This window comes from Salvia miltiorrhiza, chromosome 7, assembly GCF_028751815.1.
Source record: "Salvia miltiorrhiza cultivar Shanhuang (shh) chromosome 7, IMPLAD_Smil_shh, whole genome shotgun sequence".
Lineage (NCBI taxonomy): Eukaryota > Viridiplantae > Streptophyta > Magnoliopsida > Lamiales > Lamiaceae > Salvia > Salvia miltiorrhiza.
Genome location: NC_080393.1, coordinates 44,427,608 through 44,449,523, shown reverse-complemented (window position 1 = coordinate 44,449,523; position 21,916 = coordinate 44,427,608). Strand labels below are relative to the sequence as shown.

At 41.5% G+C, this 21,916-nt stretch overlaps 1 protein-coding gene and 1 non-coding gene across 2 annotated transcripts; one reads left to right on the top strand and one right to left on the bottom strand.

Annotated features, from left to right (window-relative positions):
- The first annotated feature begins 13,178 nt into the window (after nucleotides 1-13,178).
- Nucleotides 13,179-15,884, top strand: LOC130994265 (protein FAR1-RELATED SEQUENCE 5-like). Its single transcript, XM_057919308.1, has 4 exons — nucleotides 13,179-13,191; nucleotides 13,685-14,471; nucleotides 14,638-14,856; nucleotides 15,044-15,884. The coding sequence occupies exons 1-4, from the start codon at nucleotides 13,179-13,181 to the stop codon at nucleotides 15,882-15,884; spliced, it is 1,860 nt and encodes a 619-aa protein (XP_057775291.1).
- Nucleotides 15,885-19,600: 3,716 nt separating this feature from the next.
- On the bottom strand, nucleotides 19,601-19,706 carry LOC130996347 (small nucleolar RNA R71). The gene has a single exon (XR_009092530.1). It is a non-coding gene; the product is annotated as a small nucleolar RNA R71 (small nucleolar RNA).
- Between the last annotated feature and the right edge of the window lie 2,210 nt (nucleotides 19,707-21,916).

The following is a 21,916-nucleotide window of genomic DNA, read 5'->3' as shown; positions in this document are numbered from 1 at the left end:
GTTTATAGAGTGTCAAGTATTACAAAATAATGTCATCAAATCTATCATACACGACGGTTCATAAGCGTCAAGTACAACAAAACGTCATGTATAACCATTTCAACGACGGTTCAGAAGTGTCATATTTTATTATAAAAACGTCAACAATACAAGCATAGATGACGGTTGTAAAGTGTCAAATATAATGATCTACAACGTCATAAATTGTGATATCCATGACGGTTATAAACCGTCAAGAAAAGTTTCGTAGCTGTCAAGAATAACATATTACTTGACAGTCGTAAACCGTCAACAATACTTCTAAAACCGTCATAAATGATTATTATAGATGACGGTTTATAACCGTCATGTATACTAGGTACTATACACTACACCACTATATTTGACAGTTTGTAAATGGTATACATGACGGTTTTTAGCCGTCATGTATGAGAGTTTTTGTAGTAGTGTCTGGTGTGATGAACTGGATTCTGGGAGATTGCAATAGCACTGGAGCTGTCGCAATAAATAGGAACTTCCTTTTCGTTGATCCCATATTCCTTTAGTTGATGGACTAACCACAGGATTTGTGAGCAGCAGCTTCCGGTAGCAATATATTCAGCTTCAGTTGTAGAGGTGGCGACTGAAGTCTGCTTCTTTGAAAACCAAGAGATGAGCTTGTTGCCTAGGAATTGACATGTTCCGGAGGTTGATTTGCGATCAAGCTTGCATCCACCGAAGTCTGAATCTGAATATCCGATGAGCTTGATGTCGTCGTCTGCTGGATACCACAATCCTAAAATGGGCGTGCCTTTGAGATATCTCAGAATCCGCTTAGCTGCATCCAAATGAGCTTCTTTAGGATCTGATTGATATCTTGCACATACCCCGACTGCAAATGCGATGTCTGGTCTGCTCGCAGTCAAATACAGCAAAGATCCAATGATTTCTCTGTACTTCTTCGAAGAAACATATTTTCCTTCTAAATCTGGATCAACTTTCCAGTTTGTGTTCATCGGGATCTTGACTGACTTCATGTGCTGAATACCGAACTTAGCTATCAGCTCCTTGGCATACTTGGACTGGCTGATCAGTATTCCTTCGTTGGTCTGCTTGACTTGCAATCCGAGAAAGAAATTCATTTCTCCCATCATGGACATTTGAAACTTGTTGGTCATGATGTCAGCAAACTTCTTACACATGTGTTCGGATTTGGATCCGAAAATTATGTCATCGACATAAATTTGAACAAGCAAGAGATCTTCTCCTTCTTTGAGAGTGAACAGAGTTCTGTCCACAGATCCCTTTTTGAAGCCTTGTTCAATCAGATACTCCGAGAGAGTATCATACCACGCTCTTGGTGCTTGCTTTAACCCATAGAGCGCTTTCTTCAGCTTGTACACCTTTTCTGGTCCAGCAACCTCAAACCCTGGAGGCTGTTCTACATAGACTTCATTTGTGAGCACTCCATTGAGAAATGCGCACTTGACATCCATTTGGTGTACCTTAAAACCTTTGTGAGCTGCGAAAGCTAAGAAGAGTCTGACTGCTTCCAATCTGGCAACTGGGGCGAACGTCTCGTCGTAGTCGATTCCTTCTTCTTGACTGTATCCTTTAGCCACTAGCCTTGCTTTGTTTCTCACAACGTTTCCTTCTTCGTCTTCCTTGTTCTTGAAAATCCATTTCAAGCCAATCACCTTTGCATCGTCTGGTCGATCCACAAGCTCCCAAACTGAATTCCGGTTGAATTCATTGAGTTCCTCTAGCATTGCGATGACCCACTCAGTGGACTTCAGAGCTTCTTCAATATCCTTGGGCTCTGTAGTTGATAAGAAACAGCTGAAATTCTTATCTTCATTGATGCAGTTCTGATTGATGTCGAAGACGAGGTTGCACATTGATCTCCGAGTCTTGACGCCATCTGATGGTTCTCCAATGATGTTCTCCTTTGAGTGGAGTTCAAACCATCTTCGATACTTCTTGATTTCTTCTGGGGAAGGTGGGGCTTCTTCGGTCAGAATTGCTCTGGGGTGTTGAGCACCTTCTGGAGCATGGGAGAGTTGAGCTGGAGCGGCTTCTGCGCGTTCAACTCGATCTTCAGCAACTGGAGTTCCCCCTTGACTGATGCCATCTGCATTGGCTCTAGTCTGAACTTTAGACCTTTGGTTGATCTTCTGATACTGAAGCATTTCAGTATCTTCATCTTTGCCAGGTCCCCACACCAAGATAGTAGAGGGCTCGATGTTGTGGATTTCAGCTTTGGAACCTTCAGCGATCTGAACATACTTTTCAGCATCTTGTTCCCTGAAACCATCTGTAGACTCATCAAAGATCACATGAGGTATTTCTTCAACACAAAGAGTTTGAGTATTAAACACTCGATAGGCTTTGCTTGAACGTTCTGTTCCAGAGTATCCAAGGAAAACTCCTGGATCAGCCTTGCTATCGAAAGTGTTTAACCTCTTCTTATCATTGTTGTGTATGAAACACTTAGAACCGAAAGCATGAAAGTAGGCAATCGATGGCTTTCTGTTCTTCCATAACTCGTACGGAGTTCTTCCATGTCTCTGAGTGAGGAAGGAGCGATTCTGCGTGCAGCATGCATTGTTGACTGCTTCGGCCCAAAACTTCAAGGGGAGTTTTGACTCGGCTAGCATCGTCCTTGCTGCTTCCTTTAGAGACCGGTTTCTTCTTTCTGCAACTCCGTTCTGCTGTGGAGTTCTTGCTGCAGAAGTTTGATGACTGATTTCTTGTTCATCACAATACTTACGAATGACAGTATTGAGGAACTCAGTCCCACGATCTGATCTGATGCTGATGATGTTGACTTCCTTTTCAACGCTCAGTCTTCTCAGCAGCTTTGGCAGTTCCTCCAGTGTCTCTTTCTTCTTGAAGAGGAATATAACCCAAGTATATCGTGAATAATCATCAACGACTACTAAGGTATACTTCCTACCGTTGTAGCTTCTTGGAGTGATCGGGCCAAACAGATCCATGTGAAGTAGATGCAGAATTCTTTCAGAGGAGTGTCCTGACTTTGACTTGAATGACATCCACGTTTGCTTTCCCCTGAGGCATGCTTCACATTCTTGCTTCTTCTGGAATACAATAGAAGGAAGACCTTCTACCAGCTGATGCTTAGCAAGTTTGTTGATCGTCTTGAAGTTTAGATGGTTGAGTCTCTTGTGCCATAGCCAATTGAGCTCCGAGCTGCTCTTGCTGATGAGGCACGTTTCTGGTGGGCTGTCTTCCCAAGAAACGACGTAGAGACTTCCTTGTCTGAATCCTTTCAGAACCACCTTCTTCTGATTGTTTCTAACAGTGAATTCATCCTTCTTGATCTTCACTGTGAAACCACTGTCACAAAATTGACTCACAGACAACAGATTATGTTTAAGACCAGAAACAAAGCTAACATTACTGATACTGGCGTTACCCATGTTGAGCACACCGTAGCCTTTTGTTTCTCCACTTGAGTTGTCTCCGAATGCAACTTTGGATCCAGCTTTCTCAACATACTGAGATAGATATTCTTTGTAGCCCGTCATGTGCTTTGAACAGCCACTGTCCAGATACCACGTTCTGATTGAAGCTTTGGCCTCTTCCTTCTTTTTATGTTTCCTGACATTGACCTGCAAGGAAGAGTTGCTTCAGGCACCCAATCAAGCTTTGGGTCCTTCGATGTTAGCTCGAGTTCCCTTTGGAACCCATATCTGCTTCAGAATTGGTCTGGCTGATCTCTTGCGCTTTGTTGAATGTCTGATCGATGTCGTTGGCGCTTCAGGTGGTACATGAGCATTCTTCTGTTGAGAAATCCTTTTGAAGGCCTCACTCTTGTAGCAGTTCTGTCTGATGAGTGGTTGAGGTCTTCTTTGCTCGGCGAAGTATCTTCCCTGAGATACTCGAGTCTTTGCAGACTTTTGGAGACGTGACTGATGTCCAGTAGCTTGTTGTCGAGGATGGCTCTTGGTTCGTCTGGACTCAGCATTGCATTGTCTCCATGGATGTTGTTCCTTCTAAAACTGAACTGTGGATGTCAGTTTCTGACTGATGTGGCTTTTCTTCCCCCTGGATTGGTGAGGAAGATTATTCTTGACTCCTGATGTTCCTTCCCGGATTTTTGACTGAAATCTGCTTTCCAGCCTTTTCAGTAGAATGATCTGGTTGGGGGCCTCCTTAGCTCGTCTGTAGCTTCGTGGAGGTGGAACATTTGATCTAGCCATCAGTCTGCGCTTGCGAACTTCATCCATATCATGATCTCTTGATTCTTCTGAGGTTGTGATTTTAGAAGGATCGTCCTTTGAGATGATCATGATATCCTTTCCTTTGGCAGCTGCAACCTTTCCTCCGATGCTGTTGACCAGGCCTTTCGATGGAAAGCTGCTCATCATGGGAGACTGCATCATGCAGTTCTTGACTGTTTCTTCCAGTTTGTGATTGAGCCTCTTGATTTCATGAGATGCTCTTTCACATTCTGAGTTGGAGATTTTGAGCTCTTCTTCCAGTCGACTGTTCTCCATGATTAGCTGATCAAGACACGTTTCATCCGGAAAGTAGATGATTGTCTGATTCTTAGCTCGTTCATCATTGATCTCCTTGTCCATTTTCTGATTCTGCTTGAGGAGATCTTCGAACATTTTCCTCAGTTGACAGTGATCAGTCAAGAGCTGATCAAACTTGTCAGTTTCATCGGATGAGCTATCTCCAGATTCTGAATGGTCGCCTGAAAGCATCAGGAAGTTATCAGTATAAGGAGTTTTTGAGTGAGAGTTTACCTCTGAGCCATTCATTCCATTGTCGTAGCTGTTGTCAGCCACGCTTTCTGATTCATTCACTACAAGAATTCAGCTCATAGACAACATAATATAGACAACATGCTTCAAAACCTGTTGTCTAACATGACTATAGACAACGGTTTTTCAAAAGCTGTTGTCTATTTTTGGCGGTCATAGACAACGGGTCTGAAAACCGTTGTCTATTATGACAATAGACAACGGTGTTCAGGGAAACGTTGTCTATTTAGGACGGTCATAGACAACGGTCTTGAAAACCGTTGTCTATTTGTCTATTCTCTAATAGACAACGGTTTTCGAGAACGTTGTCTATGACCGTCCTAAATAGACAACGTTGCCCTGAAAACCGTTGTCTATTGTCATATTAGACAACGTTATATTTGAGGTTGTGTAATTTGTTTTATTTTTATAATTTTTTTTGATTTCTAGCCCTAATCTAATTCCTCCTTTTTCGCTCCTTCACTTTCAAAATTTTCGCCCCAGCCACCATTCTCCCCAAGCCACCCACCGGCGGCCACCCCAGCCACCGTCGCCCCACGCCACCCACCGCCGACCAGCCCCATCCACCATCGCCCACTCTACCCAGTGGAAGAGATCGACATCCAGTGAGTGGCAAAATCTCTCGCCACCTACTGGAATCTATTTCGGGCACCGATTTCATCCCCTCGCCGTCGATTCCCGCCTTATTCCCTTGCCTCGCCGCCTGCTCCTCGTCACTGTTGAATCATTCCACTTCACCTTCGCCTTCATGGACCTCGACTCCGACTCCGACTCCACCGCCGCCCGTCAATCCGACTTCGACCTCGACTTCGGCGAGGATGACGGCCATTCAAGCCTTCCTCCGCCTCGTTCCTTCCTCCATTCACATCCTCAGCTTCCAATCGAGAAGAAGAAGCTCCAGATTTTCTCCTGAATCGGCATCGCTAGGTTGAGCCCTAGCCATCAAAATCCTGCCGCCGCGGCTTCGATTCCCGGCGTGGTTCCAGTCCGATTCAAACACCAAGGTGGGCAGGGAGTCGAGCCCTGACTCTCCTCTTGCCGATGCAGTTCAGCCGCCATTCTGGCTTTGCTTTCGGAGTCGACGGATTCGCATCGTACTGTTGTCGCTGTTCTCGAAGTCCGGTGAGCAGCAGAGCTCGGCTGCCGATGTGCGCCGTCTGTTTGGGATCTCTCGGTTCACAGAGCAGGGCAGTTGCCCATTTCTAAAGCTAAGTTCCATATCATTCCACTATTGTATCTTGATTCAAAAGGTTATGAGGTGAAAGTTTAATACCATGGGCTGTGGTTTTCCTAATTCCGTTTATAAGCCGTGGGGATTTTGCTACTGATATACAAATTCTCAATGCATTTGACTAGAGTGGGAGCTTATAGGTTGTTGGTTGTGATGGGAGTAAACTAATTATGCATTTATCCCATTGAAATGAACATGTTATTCAATGAATCAAGCATTACTAAGGCTGTGTCTATGCCGATAAAAAGAGAAGCATGTAATTGGAATTTGGACTAACTGAGATAGCATGAATACCTTGGTTGTTTTGTATTGGTGGTTGTTGTACTGTTGTCGAAATCAGAGAGTATGAACTGAAATTAATTGTATATCATTATCATACAGAATGCAGGCTGAATTTTGAAGAAAGTGGAACACTAAAGCAAATCTTACCTCCTTGAATGCAGGTGGAGCTTTAAAATATGACACTACATTTTTCCTCAAGGTAAATATTGTTTTTTGTAGATCTCGTTATTTAATTTCATAACAACGGAATTGTTTAATTTGATTATTTCATGATAGTAAGAGTGGCTGTTGTTAAAAGATGGAATATAATCACTTAATGGTGTTCTATTTTGAGTTTGGCAGTTCTCTTGTTACTGAGGCATTTGAGATAAATTGAGATTTAAAGTTCATGTGACTGATTACCGTGTTTGAGAATTGAGAGAATTAAAAGAGGGATTTGGCGGCTTCTTTTCTCTTGATGCATGTTATGTGTGTTCATGGATGGTGTGAAATGCAAAGCTACAATCCGTTATGAGATTCTCAAGAATTTTATACATTGTTGTATGTGTTCCAATACTTTTTTCTTTCGCATTTTTGGAAGCTTTGCTGCTTTTCCATTTTCAATCTTCACTTTCTTACCATTACAACTTGGTTTTTACTAATACCATATTACAATTTCAAATTCAAGCCTGTAACTTATGCTTTGTCTTGTGTTGGATCATGACTTGTTTGTTTTTGGATATATGCACGGTTTTTGATGACTGGTTTTTTGGTGCGACTGCAGATTGGTCGATAAAGAGGATGCTCGTTCCACTACTTCATCATACATTTTTCATCTTTTAAACCCTCATTTACACGTTTTTAATTAATTAAATGAATCAATGTGTGTGTTTAAGCAGGAATCTGATTCCCCAGATAAGGCTATTCTCCTTCAGTTCGGAAGAACGCGCCGAGAGATGAAAAAAGGTTCAAATTGATTAACTAGATCTTGAAAGTAAGTGGGAAATGGGTTTTAGTCTGTCACTATTAGTAGATTGATTTGAATTTTCATGTCTATTAGCGCATAGACAACGGACACGTGACCGTTGTCTATGACCGCCCACCAATAGACAATACCTTCATTTACAACACGCGTTTTTCTAATAGACAACGGTTTTCGTCCGTTGTCTATTAGCGTTTTTCTTGTAGTGATTGGCCATCAGGGCTCGGCTCTCATCATCTGAGCTGGAACTGTCGAAGTCGGATGATTCTGATGTGTCTTTGGAAGAGTCAGCATCGTCAGCAACCATCGCTTTCTTCTTCGAAAAGCTACGATCTTTCTTAGCTTTCAGTTCCCTGCGCTCAGCTGGAGTCAGATCAGGGCATTCATGTCGAAAGTGCCCTTTCTTTCTACATCCAAAGCATTCCAAGTCTTTGATGTCGTAAGCGGCTGCCTTCCTTTCTCCGCTTCGATCTGTGGAATGTCTGGAGTTCCCTTCTCTTTCTTTTCCTTTGTAGTGTTGCTTGTGGAACCTTCTGTACTTCCGGAACTTGGACTCCATCTTGTTAAATCTTTCAGTCAACAAAGCATATTGACTGAAGAAGTCCTCTAGGTTGAGTTCCGTTGGCTCCTTGATTTGCTTCTTGCCTTCTCTGGTTGAGGCCTTCAGTGCAACTCCTCTTGAGGTTGATGGACCATCTTCGTCTGATCCTCCAGCCTTCTTGTTACCAAGATTTCTCAGAAGGTCGAACTCATTTGCCATGAGGTCGGAGAAAAGCTTGTTTTTCGGGAGCTGACTGAATCCTGGCTTATGCTGATGAGCGACTGAGTAGATCTGCCATTCTCTACGTGGCAGTGCTCGAAGAATCTTCAGGTTGATTTCTCGGTTAGTGTATTTGTCTTTGGAAATGGATTGAACTTCATTCAAGATAAGATTGAATCTTTGTTCCATTTCCTCGACAGATTCATTCTTGAGCATGAGGAAGGAGTCGAACTTCTGGCAAGCTATGGATAGCTTATTCTCCTTGATTTCCTCAGAACCTACGCACATTCTTTCCAGAATGTCCCACATCTCCTTTGCTGTTCCGCACTTGATGATCTTCATGACATGCTTGTTAGGAACGGTGCCGGAGATGATGCTTTTGGCGAGGTTGTCTAACTCATCTTACTTCCTTTCTTCTGTGGTGAAGTCTGCCTTTGACTTGGGCTGGACCTCATCGTAAGGATCCTGTCGGAGATCAGCAGGAACCCTTTTGATGGTTTCGGTGATGGTGATCGGTCCGCTGGTGATGACTTCCCACATTCGGCAATGTTGGGCGGTGAGGAAGCTTTCAAGCCGAAACATCCATATGTCGTATTTTTCAATACTAAACATAGGTAGAGAAGATAATCTGCTGTGGTTAGTCTCCATCAAAAAAGAAAGAACAGATAACGACATATAGAGAAAATTGCAAGCACAAAAAAAAAAAAAAACTTTTTCGAGACCTTTAAGGAAAAGGATCTAGTTCAAATAGAACCTAGTCAGATGCAGATAGTTCTTGCGAACAACCTGCTCTGATACCAATTGTTAGGTCCGGGGGGTCTCGAATAGGTGTATGGGGGGGGGGGGAATACACCTATAGGCTATTTTTATGACTATCTACTGACCTCAATCAGAGGGATCTCAGTCAGAGATTAAAACGAAACTTTACATGCAAACAAAGACTCATGTTTTACTGAAATCAGTTTTGACCAACAGGGTTGACGACTGATACTGAAAGCTCTTCAGTAAAGAGTTATCAGTTAAGCTACTGGAACTTAACTGATCCAAGTAAGGGCTTCAGTCGTGTTTGCTAAGATAGAGATGATATCGCTCTTCCTTACTATCAGAGGGTAGTTCAGTCAGATTGATATCATACGCAGCGGAAATTAAACTTAGTTTCGCAATAGCCTCGGTGGAGCAAGTTGTTGGATTAAGGTTTCTCTTTGCTGTTAGTCAGTGTTCAGTTTTATCAATTGAAATAGCACAAGTATGAATGTAAAACTGAAAGCTGTAAATAACACATAGACTTTTACGTGGTTCGGAAAAACCCTTTCCTACATCCACAGCTGGTTGATCAGACCAACAATCCACTCCGCAAGTGCTTGCCTGGTGCACTGCAAACCGTACCTGTGTGCTTGCCTGGTGCACACAACCGTAAACTGAAGATAACCCCTCTTCAACACCCACACACCTCGCGTAGGATTTCCCTGCTAAGCACACCTCGTGCTCAGACTTTTCACTCAGAGTTCAGAGTACCTTCCTGAACTCCGAATCACTCAAACACTCTTATGGGGGAGAGGTTTAAACGAGTGCCAACTATACTTACAAAGAACAAGTTCTTTGAAGCAAGTTTGACCTTTGGCTTCTGGGTACACAGATATATGCCTAGGGTCTAAGAGAATGTATGTAATCAGCAGTGACTGATTTTGACTTTGGAATTCTCTTCTTCGATTCAAGCTTTGGGGAGGTTAAGCTTTAGGCTGAGTAGCGATTTTGGCAGAGCTTCAGCTTATGTCGTTGAATCGGTGAAGATTGAAGTGATCCTCGAGCGCTATTTGTAGGAGAACTCTTGAATAGATCCGTTGGCGTAAATCGTCCTCAAGATTTCTTCCGTTGGAGAGCAATTCGAATTTGGGCTGAGGCTTCAATCTTCGAGGTTCCTTGTCTGTGTGAAAACGGCTCTCTTTGATGGACAGGACATGTGACATCTCTGAAAAGTAACCACCAGATAGGAATGACCTCTGCAGAGATAAGTTATTGAGATCTCTGCATTTAATGCGGCTGTACTTGTGCGTACGTGGATTCCTTTGAACGTTGGAAGATCAGTCCTAGGAGGAATGTTCAACTGATACTTGACTTTAGTATCAGTCCATTGAGCGCATTAAATAATCAGTCTTCAACTGATTCTTCAACTGATACTTCAGTTGGTATCTGCAGTCTTCAGTCTTTAGTCTTCAACACCGCAACTAAACTAGAAACGAACTCTAACACTTGAGTTCAAAACGATTCTAGTCTATTACAAATAAGTCCTATGAATTTTAGTATCATCAAAACAAGGGTTAGGATATTCCACAAGGTTCCCAACATAGTGTAAAATTATTACCAAAAAAGGAAATGCACCACTTTCGGTGGGACAACCCATAAAGGAATACGCACCATTTTTGGTGGGACGGATGGAGTATTATTTTAATTTCATCTCTCTTCGATTTTCTCTTTTTAACTAAAAATTTTATCTCTCACTAAAATTTCTCTCTCTAGCTTATAATTTAAATTATTCAAACACTTTGATAACTTATAAACTCTTAAGAAACTACATCATATAAGCTCTTCAAACATGTCATAAGCTTGAAAAGCTTATAAACTCTTTAAAATAAGCTTAGCCAACACCTTCTATGAAATGGGCCACTTAACTGTTTGAAATAAGCTTTATGTGTGTGTGTTGGCCTAGTTGTAGAAAGTTCATGTCCAAGGCCTCAGGTCCTGGGTTCAAGTCATTTGTTGCACAGTCTTTAAAATTTATTTATTTATTTATGTAATTTATAAAAAAAAATAGGCAAATTACTGTGCGTGTGTTAGCCTAGAGGTAAGTGGTGTGTTCTGGGTTCGAGTCCGCCATTATACGATCTTTAAATTTCTTTATTTACTTGTATAATTTATCAAAAAAATTTAAATAGGCCAATTATGTGTGTGTGCTGGCCTAGTGGTAGGTGGTTAATCCTGAAGGCCCGTGTGCAGACGGGTCAACCCTATTCGAACTCGCACTCAAAGTCGATTTGTCTCATTTTTATATTTACTAGTATGCCCTCCCGTGCGATGCACATGCTATGATATGTTTATTTATTTTTATAATTTGAAAATACTTAAATTGAAAATAATTATAATCAAGCAACCGTGTAAACTTTTTTTGAAAGGAAAAAAAATGGCATTTACTTATTTTTTCACCAACAAACAAAACAAAATGAAAAAATAGTAGTATGATGTTTAATATTAGAGATAAATGAGACTTAACAAAAATTAATTTAGACACTTAAACGATTAATTTTCAATATTATAATTTTTACATCAAATTAAAGATCATCTTGTAATCATTCATATTGAATATTTTTTTATGAATCGAAGTTAACGATTTTTTTGAATAAAATTAAAATAGAAAAAAGAAAAAAGAAAATTTGGATGAAAAAAATGAGAGGAGAGAGAAAAATTAGAGGTAAAAAAACCTCCTCTTTTATAATATATATATATATATATATATATATATATATATAGAGAGAGAGAGAGAGAGAGAGAGAGAGAGAGAGAGAAAGGTTCTATGGAGAAAGGTAAATATTGAGAGAATAGAGAAAGAATCACATTCGTCCGTTCTTAATGATCTAACGCTCAAGATTAATGACTAAACTAGAAACACCTCTAAGTTGACTTGCAATAGAACAAGGACATCCTAGTGATGGTAAGTTGACCCAGTGTCATCTCTCAAGGAAAGTCTTAAAGGGCTTCTAATTGTATCGCAGGAAAAACAGTAAAGAAAGCAGTAAAGAGATCGATTATTAAACTAAAACTTAGAATTAAAAACTTAAGTAAAAACCGAACTTAAAATTAAACTAGGCGAATTAAACTATTAAACCCTAGGCAAGATTTTAAATAACTTAAATTAAACCTACTTATGAAATTAAATACTTGTAAATTTAAAGACTTCTAATCTAGGCGTAAAACTAAGGTGCATAATTTAAATTGCATGATTAAAAAGAAAGCATAAACATAAACGAAAAGCATAAACATGATTAAACAGAAATAAATTGAATTTAAATACGAAATACCGTAAACGTCTTGAACGTGTAATTGTGTCACGCAATCACAATCCAAGAATAAAAGCTAAACAAAACTAAATTGAAACCTAATTAAAAATCGACACTATGAAATCAATTAAATTCCTAAGCTTCGGATGCCAACAGATCTCAAAGATGGCGTCTAAAACTAGGGCAAGGGATTATTTTTACAATAAAAAGTATGACCCTATTTATAGACTTCGAATCCCTATGGATCACCATGAAAGTTGCCATGCAAAGTAGAACTCTAAAGGCAATAGAATCGTGCAAAATAAGGCAACTCTCCAGCTGTGTCGCGCGCTGCAAGTCATCTCCATTCTGGCCGAATTCGCGGCTCTCGCCAGAGAAACGGCTTCCGCTCTAGCGCACTTGTCTGCTCTGACTCTCGGTTCCTCTGGCTTCTTGATTTCTCTGCTCTGGGCTTTGATTCCTCTGCTCTGGGCTTTGATTCCTCTGGCTTTGATTTCTCTGCGATGACTTTTCTCCCCTCTGACTTGTGATTTCGCTGCTCTGGCGAATGACTTCTCTGGATCTGGATATGCGGCTTCTCTGCTCTGACTAGTGATTCCTCTGCTCTGATATGTTGATTTCTCTTGCGAGACTTTCATTCCTCTGGTCTGACCGTTGATTCATCTGCTCTGCGCGCGGGGGGGGGGGGGGGGGGGGGGGCTTCGCTTCTCTGACGCGGCAGAGTATGCTCAAAAACGTAATTTTTAGCCCATATAATCCAAAATTTGCACTCTTCATCTATAAAATCTAAATCTCCTGCAAAGCATAAAATACACCATAAAACGCACCAATTTCCAGAAGATTATCTTAAAACATGCATATGCAAACCCCTAAAAAATAGAACAATTAAGCATAAATCAATTAATTCACATACTTGCCGTTTTTTAAGATTGATTATATACCAAAAGGATATTCTTGTAAATCTAGTTTTGTAACTTATTCAGCCATTCCTTAATTATTGGTAATCATGTCCTTTTTTTCAATGCAGTAGTTATTACACTCCTTACGTTTTTTAGAGTATTAGGCATTTCATCTTTTAGAGTATTTCAACTTAACCAAAACATTTCTGGAAAACGCAACCATGGGTAGCACAGGTTCATCAAAAATTCAACCTTTTATTCTTATAGCATATGTCGTATATTTTTTCAACTTAGTTAGTGTATTATCTATTCCATTTTATTATAGATGCATAGTTCGAAGAAAATTTTGATTATAAATTTCTGAAAATCTCATAATCAGGGTGTTATATGTATTTGTTATATTCAGTGAACTTATTGGATAGTTAGGTTACACGAATAATCTATTTGCATTAGTATATTTAGGAGTATGATGTGTTTTTGTTGAACATGCAACATGAATATTCATGATACAAACACTATTTATATTTAATATCAATAGTTACATTATTATTTCATATTGTGATTAGTTGTGGGTTTCTATTTCATAGTTAAACTATTCTATGTATTTTTTAATTTTTACTATGAATTGTGTTTCCGTGAACTTGAATATGCTATATAGATTTTTTTTTTGTTTTGAACATCAGCTGAACGTCCAGTGAACCCACGTTGAACATCTTATTTATCACAGGAAACATCTTTGATGAGTCTGAAGAACGTGAGCTGTGTCTTCCATCATGCCATGATTCGATGAAGCCATTCACTGGTCAGACATTTGACACATTAGCAAAAGGTGTCAAGTTCTACAAGGATTATGCAAAAGCAAGTGGATTCCAGCCTCGTATGAGCACTGTTATCTATGCCGATGATGGCACCGTCAAGACCAGATATGTTGTTTGTAATAGACAAGGAGTCTGGGACAGAGCCTATCAACCAATCATATGTGGAAAGGGTTCAAAGACAAAGAAAAGAAAGACGACATCATGCAAGGCTGATTGTAGGGCTAAGGCAATTTTTCAAATTTCAACAGGTGGCTTCTACAGGATTCGTGAATTCAGCGAAGGCCACACACATTCAATGGTCCCTGCACCTGCACGTCATCTTATGGCTTGCAATAGGAAGATTGATGACATTCATGAAATGATCATTATTTCCGGTATCAAGGCAAACATAGGCCCCATGCGAACTTTTCGGCTGTTCAGGGAGATTGTAGGCAATTACGAGGATATGGGGTGCACTAGCATGGATTTTAAGAATTATGTTAGAGATCTGAAGGTGTACTCCTTAGGGTCTGATGCACATATGTTGTTGGAGGCGTTTACCAACAAACAAGATCTCGGAACTGGATTTAAATTTTTCCATGATGTAGACGAGGAAAATCAACTGCGTCGACTGATCTGGATAGATGCAGTAGCTGTTAAAAATTACAAATTATTTGGAGAGGCTGTATCCTTTGACGCCACTTACAACACCAACAGGTAACTATTCCTACTGTGTATCACATTCAATAAGTTAAGTTTTCATGTTCCTAGTTTCATGATTATATGTTCGTAATAATGAACATGTTTGATTTTGAAGAACTTTTGTAGGCCTGTTTGTATGTGCGCACATAGCAATTTTAACTTCGTCTCATCATGTATGCAGGTACAAAATGATTTTCACCCCCTTCACAGGGAGAGATAACCATGGAAGGTGCATTTCGTTTGGCGCAGCTATAATATCTAATGAAGACACTGAGTCCTATGCCTGGGTGTTTGATAAATTCGTTGAGATCATGGGACGTGCTCCTGGGGTCTTGATAACAGACCAAGACCCTGCTGTCAAGAAAGCAGTTGCATCTTCCTGGAAAGAAACACGCCATAGGTGGTTCGAACAAATGGTTTTCGGATATGTTTGAAGATCGCAGATTTTGGATTCCAGCATATTTTAGAGATATACCAATGAGCGGGTTATTTCGTACCACTTCGTTATCAGAGAGTGAGAATAGCTATTTAAAGAGATTTCTCAACAAGAATTGTGACCTCGTATTACTTTATACCAACTATTGCAGTGCACTTGATTCTCAGCGACATACCTACCAGAAAATGACCCTATCTGATGAGACTCGCGTCCCAAAGATGATGTCCAATCTACCGATTGAAGAGCACTCCGCATCTATTTTTACCAATGCTGTGTTCAAAGAAGTGCAAGACGAGATAGATCACTCAATCAGAGGGTGTGGAATGCGCAAGATGTATGAGGAAGGAGGTGACACCATTTATGTGGTTGATGATAATATTGATGGCAACTTAACAGTTCGACATATCCATTCCCAAGAACACATTTCATGTTCCTGCAACCTGTTCATTCGCAGAGGTACCATTTGCAAGCATATGTTTTTTGTATTCCGGAATCTGAAAATTGATAAGATCCCGGACAAATACATTGTGAAAAGGTGGTGCAAGTTTAGTATTCTATGTCCGGAGGAGTCACGAACTGAGGATACGAACAGAACCTCTCATGAGTCAACCAAAGGCGATTTTCGTTTCTACAAGGTGCTTAGTGACTGCATATCATTCGTCAAAGGCAACCAAGAGTTGAGTGAACAGCTGTATTCCAGTCTCATCTCCGTCAGAGATAAGTTTGCTGAGGTTGGGACGAAAGAGTCCGCTGCCAACTCAAAGAAAAGGACGTTCTTGGAATTCTATGGTTCTGCACCAACAGAATCACCCTCTGTCCTCCCACCCAACATATCCAAGATGAAAGGTAGTGGCGTTGGTGGACGTAGGAAATCCGATCAAGAAAAGGCCATGATACTTGCACAGAAACCATTGCGGCTATGTAGAAAGTGTCAAACTAAGGGGCATCATGATTCCAGAAATTGCCCAACTAAATTCGCTCCAAACTTGTAATTTTTTTATTACCAGTCGTAGTGTTTCAAGATTCTTGTGGATTTACAACTTTGAATGTTATATCTTTGAGGTTTTGGTTTCCAGTTATTATAGAAACCGTTGTTTATTGAGATAGTTTACTGCTTAAATGAGAATAAAAGAATAACGTGTATGACGATTTTTATACTCATGCACTTGTATCAGATGGAATATCTGGATGTTTAGTATCAGTATGCAGCTGGTATATGGGACCCAACGAACTATTGAAATAGTTCGTTAGACAGTACATCGTGTTCATAACAAATTTGCCACTTGAACAATTTGTCTGCTTGTTGTAAAGAAAATTGACGAGATGCAGACTTAAACAGCTGAGTTCCAGACCTTATCTCCATTTGCTGCTGCTGTCTTTCACTGGCTTGTTTCATAGCTGCTCTATGAAACTTAAGGGCAGTCACGATTTCTCGCCGCGCTTCAGCCATATTTAGCAGCCTTTCTTGGTAAGGTCTGCTGGTATGCAACCACCTCCGCACTGTGTATTGGTGCAGTGGTGGGAGCATCACCAATAATGTTCCACTCTTCAAAGGTCCCAAGTACGAAACCTCTTTACTCCATGCAACCACCTCCGCACTTGCTTCTTGTGTGGTTGAGGTGGCGGAGGGGATTTTTCTTGTTTCTGATCAGAAAATCCATCACAACTACTTCCAAACAAGCTTTCGCTGCTCGAATTCCCGTCTCCCTCTAAGCTGGGATTGGATGAATCTTTGGTTCTCGAAGAGGATAATTGTTTGACAAGGCTGCGAATGTATATATAGATTTTTCTCTTTTTTTTCGATCAACTTAAATAATATATTCCCTCCGCCCACGAAACAACTTTCTACTATTCATTTTTGGGACATCCACAAAAAAAACTTCTTACCTATTTTTGGACTATACCCACCACTTATAAATACTCCCTAGCTCTGTCCACAAAGATTGTGTGTTTATTACTATTTTCGTTCGTCCACAAAGATTGTGTGTTCTTCTTTTTTAGAAACATTATTTATACTTTAAACCACATTCACATTCAATATATAAAATATTCACCCTTTACTCTTACGATTTGGTGGGCTCAATACTACCCTTTAACACTAAAATCACATCTTCCAACTTTTTTATTAAAACTCATGCACTCCACTCTACCACACACTCTTTGTGGACGGAGGGAGTATCTCAGTATCTTTACTTTTCACCTTTTCACGACTCTCAATACTAGTTAAAACATTTTTTCATCATTCTCAATACACTCAGTGATTTATGCCTAATTGTTCTAATTTTGGGGGTTTACATGCGCATATTTTAAGTTAAATCTTCTGGAAATTGGTGCGTTTATGGTTTGTTTTATGCTTTTCAGGAGATTTAGGTCTTATAGATGGAAGAGTGCGATTTTGGAGATTTTGGGGGTAAGAATGGTATTTTTAGGCACACTTTGTTATGCAGAGCTGAACTTCTCTATGAAGGCCTGTGCCAGAGTAGAGAAGCCCGCTTCAGAGTAGAGGAGTGCGCTCCAGAAGTCGCCAGCGAAATCTGCTCAAGCCAGAGGAATCGAGGCGAGCGTGGAAATGCCAGAGGAATCGAGGCGAGCACGGAAATGCCAGAGGAATCGAAGCGAGCGAGGAATCGCCAGAGGAATCGAAGCGAGCGAGGAATTGCCAGAGAAATCACTTCGCTACTGGAAACATAAGTGTCAGAGGAATCGCTATGCCAGAGGAATCAAACGCCAGAGAAATCACCATTTCTCTGGAGTCAGAGAAATCACCATTTCTCTGGAGTCAGCGAAATCAAGAAGCCAGTGTAGCCAAGTCATCACCAGAGAAGTCAAGAGTCAGAGCAGAGGAGATAGAAGTCCATTACAGCGGAATCGAGAAGCCAGAGAAATCACCATCCCTCTGGCAAAAGCCGGAGCGGAAACCATCCCGCTGGCGACCCATTCCGCTGGCGATAGCCAGAGCGGAAGCCATTCCGCTGGCGAGAACCCCGAATTCGGCCAGGGAGGAGATTATTTCCGGGGCGCGCGTCACAACTGGACTTACCTTCTTTTGCACGATTCTATTGCCTTTAGAGTTCTACTTTGCATGGCAATTTCCATGGTGATCCAGAAGGATTTGAAGTCTATAAATAGGGCCATACTTTTCATTGTAAATAATCAATCCCTTGCCCTAGTTTTAGACGCCATTTTAGAGATTTGTTGGCATCCGAAGCTTAGGAATTTAATTGCTTTCATAGTTTCGAGTTTTTATTGTTCTAAGTTAGATTTCAATTTAGTTTTTAGTTTAGTTTATTGGATTGTGATTGAGTGACACAATTACACGTTCAAGACATTTACGGTATTTCGTATTTCAATTCAAGTTATTTTCGTTTAATCATGTTTACGTTTTTCATTCATGTTTATTCTTCCTTTTTAATTATGCAATTTAAATTATGCACTTTAGTTTATGCCTAGATTAGAAGTCTTTAAATTTACAAGTATTTAATTTAAGTTCTTTAAAATCTTGTCTAGGGTTTAATAGTTTAATTCGCCTAGTTTAATTTTAAGTTCGGTTTTTAATTAAGTTTTTAATTCCAAGTTTTAGTTTAATAATCAATCTTTTTACTACTTTCTTTACTGTTTTTCCTGCGATACAATTAGAAGCCCTTAAAGACTTTCCTTGAGAGATGACACTGGGTCAACTTACCATCACTAGGATGTCCTTGTTCTATTGCAAGTCAAACTAGAGGTGTTCTAGGTTGAGTCAAATTTTGGCGCCGTTGCCGGGGAAAGTTTTAGGCGTTTTAGTTTTGTCGTTTTTACTTGCTTTATTTAATTTTCAGCGTTTCTCATTTTTGTTTTTACGTTTCTTCCACTCGGTGCGTTTAATCCGTTTGTTCAGTGTTGTGCATGCAGGGACGCCGTAGTCTTAAAGGCAAATTGGTGTCTCCTTTGCATAGTACGAGCGAAAGGATTTTCAGGAAGAATAGCTGCAAGGGAGTGATCGGGGACGACAGAGCAGACGGTTCAAACTCCAGCTCTGATGGAGAAACACGTGACAGAACTGAAGATTTCTTCTCTGACTCTGAACCTGAAGTTCCAGAGCAGACTGTAGAAGAGGAAGAAGCCAGCTCTGCCAAGTCCTACTCTGATTCTGAACTACCAGAGCAGAGCGCAGGAGAGAAGGAACTAGATTCGCCAGCCAGCTCTGACTCTGAGCCTTCAGAGCAGCCAACGAAGGAGGACGCCAGCTCTGCCGATACAGAGCACACGACAGAAACGGCAAAACAAGCTAAGGAGGAAGAGGCCAGCTCTGCCAATTTCAACCCTGAGCAGAATTTAAACGAAGAAAAGAAGGAGATGACCCAAAACATGGAGTACATGGGAGACTTTACCAGGCCAGTGATTGGAGATACCAACACGTCGGCAATCGTGCTCCCCACTACTGTGAGAAACTACAATCTCAAACCCAATGACTCAAGTTTACTGCCGGTGTTTCATGGGATGCCAAGCGAGGACGCTCTGCAACTCATTCGGGATTTTTGCACCCAAGTGCAAACCATACCACTGCTTAGCCTCACGGAGGACCAACTCAAGCTCAAGTGCTTCCCCTATGCACTTAAAGACCGGGCGAGGACGTGGATGCTATCTCTGCCGCCCAACTCTATCACTACATGGGGAAATGCTTGTGAAAAATTTATGCTGAAATACTACCCAAGCCACAAAACGCAGGAACTGAGAACGAGGATAATGGAGTTCACACAAGGAGTGGACGAGCCATTGCATGAAGCATGGGAGAGATATGAAGAACTCATCCGTCAATGCCCTCAACATCAGTTCACCAATGTTATGTTGATGCAGTTCTTCTACGATGGGTTAGTGCAAACTGCCCAATTTATGGTGGATAGCACGGCAGGAGGTAACATAGCTCGGAAGACGGCAACAGAGCTAAAAGAGATTTTCAAGACTTTGGCCGAGAGCTCCCAACAAAAGTCAGTCCGTGGACGGAGAGTGGAAGCTAGTGCCGTGACAAACCAGTTTGAGCTGCAGAAGCAAGTAGCCGATGTTGTGAGACAAGTGCAGCGTCTTACGATGGACAAGAAGGAAAATTCAGCTCTGCCGATGACAACGCCGCCGATGCCAGCTCAGCCAAATCCAGTTCTGCCGATGTCAGCCACGCCAAATCTAGCCCTGCAGTACGTTGAGCCTTGTGGCATATGTGGAGGTTTCAGCCATGGAGCCAATGAGTGCCATAGAATGGGAGAGTTTACTCCGGAAGGACAAGCTGAGGTCTATGCGGCACAAGGATTTCAAGGCTACAATCAAGGGCCAAGCAGACCTTATGGGCAGAACATGAATCAAGGCCAACAAAATATTATTGGAGGATGGAGAAATCAGCCGAACGCTGGATGGGGAAATCAAAACTTTGGGGGGAATCAATACCGTCGACCACCCCAAGTAGGCTACCAACAACAACCACCTTACTTCCCACCGCAGCAAGGCTCCTCTCAACCATATAGACCGCTATACCAACACCAACAATCAGCTCCGCAGCAGAGTGCACAGCCCATTCCACCACAGAAAACATTTCTCGAGGATACCTTGCAAGCCTTCATGGAGATTAGTAAGCAAAATATGGAGATGACGAAGCAGAATATAGAGTCTCAGGCATCTACCATAAAAAGGCTTAAAACAACTGTCGGGCAACTTTCCGGTACTTTAAATCAAATCCAACAATAACAGCAGCCCGGGAAATTTCATGGCCAACCTGCTTAGCCGCATCAAGCTCTAGCTGTAACTGTTCTCCGCAGTGGTAAGATGGTGGATAACAAAGTTGATGTTCCTGCACAGACCAGAGCAGAGCAGCCAAGCTCTACCTTCACCAGAGCAGCGGAACAAAGCCAGGCCAGGGAAATCAAAAGCCAGGCCAGCGGAACCAAGCCAGGCCAGCGAAGTCAATCTCCAGAGCAGAGGAATCACTTCGCCAGAGTTGCCGAGCTTGGCCCAGCCCAGACCAGAGTTCCGCTCTGACCAGCCCGACTGATGGAGAGAAGGTAGACCAGCAACAGGAAGGAGAGAAGGCGAAGGAGGTCAAGCTCTACAAAGCTACTACACCCTATCGACCACCGGTTCCTTTTCCAAACAGACTGAGAAACGAGAAGCAGGACCAACAGTTTGAGGAATTCTACAATATGTTGGCCAAGGTAAATGTGAATTTGCCTCTTCTTGATGTGATCAGAAATGTGCCTGCATATGTAAAATTCTTCAAGGATTTGGCATCTAACAAGAGAAGATTTAGCGACAATGAGAAGGTGTTGGTCTCGGAAGTAGCGAACGCCATCATGCAGCAATCCTTACCACCAAAGCAGCGAGATCCAGGTAGCTTTGTGATTATTATTGCTTTGGGAAATGGTAAGGAAGCCACAGGTATGTTAGATCTGGGGGCGGGGATTAATTTGATGCCTTACTCTATTTTCCAACAACTAGAGTTAGGTAATTTAAAATCTACTCGCATGTGCCTCCAACTTGCTGATAGGTCCGTTAGGTACCCCCGTGGTATAGTAGAGGACATTTTAGTTAGAATCGGGGGTTTGATTGTACCCGTTGATTTTGTCGTACTTGAGATTGGAGATGTGCATGATAATGCTAAGGATCACACTCTACTATTAGGAAGACCATTTATGGCGACCACTAACACATTGATTGATGTCAAACATGGAACTATTAAAATGACAATGTTGGGGGAGTCGGTGTCTTTCTCAGTGCATGAAAATCGGGCTATGTCTTCGGTTAACCTTATGAATGAATGCTCATATATAGATGCTATTAATGGCTTGGTTGAGAAGGTATTTTTACAGGAGCAGGAATGCGCGAAAGTTTGCGCTGGATCAGCAGACATGGAAGAACTAGCTCGGGAAGTTGAAGAGTTCAGCGCTGCTCTGCCCAATAACCCTGCATTGCCCAAACTTGCACTGCCCAGCTTAGAGGATTAGTGTTGTTCAGAGCGGCTGATAGATGAACAGATGGAGGCAAAGAAACCAGCACTCGA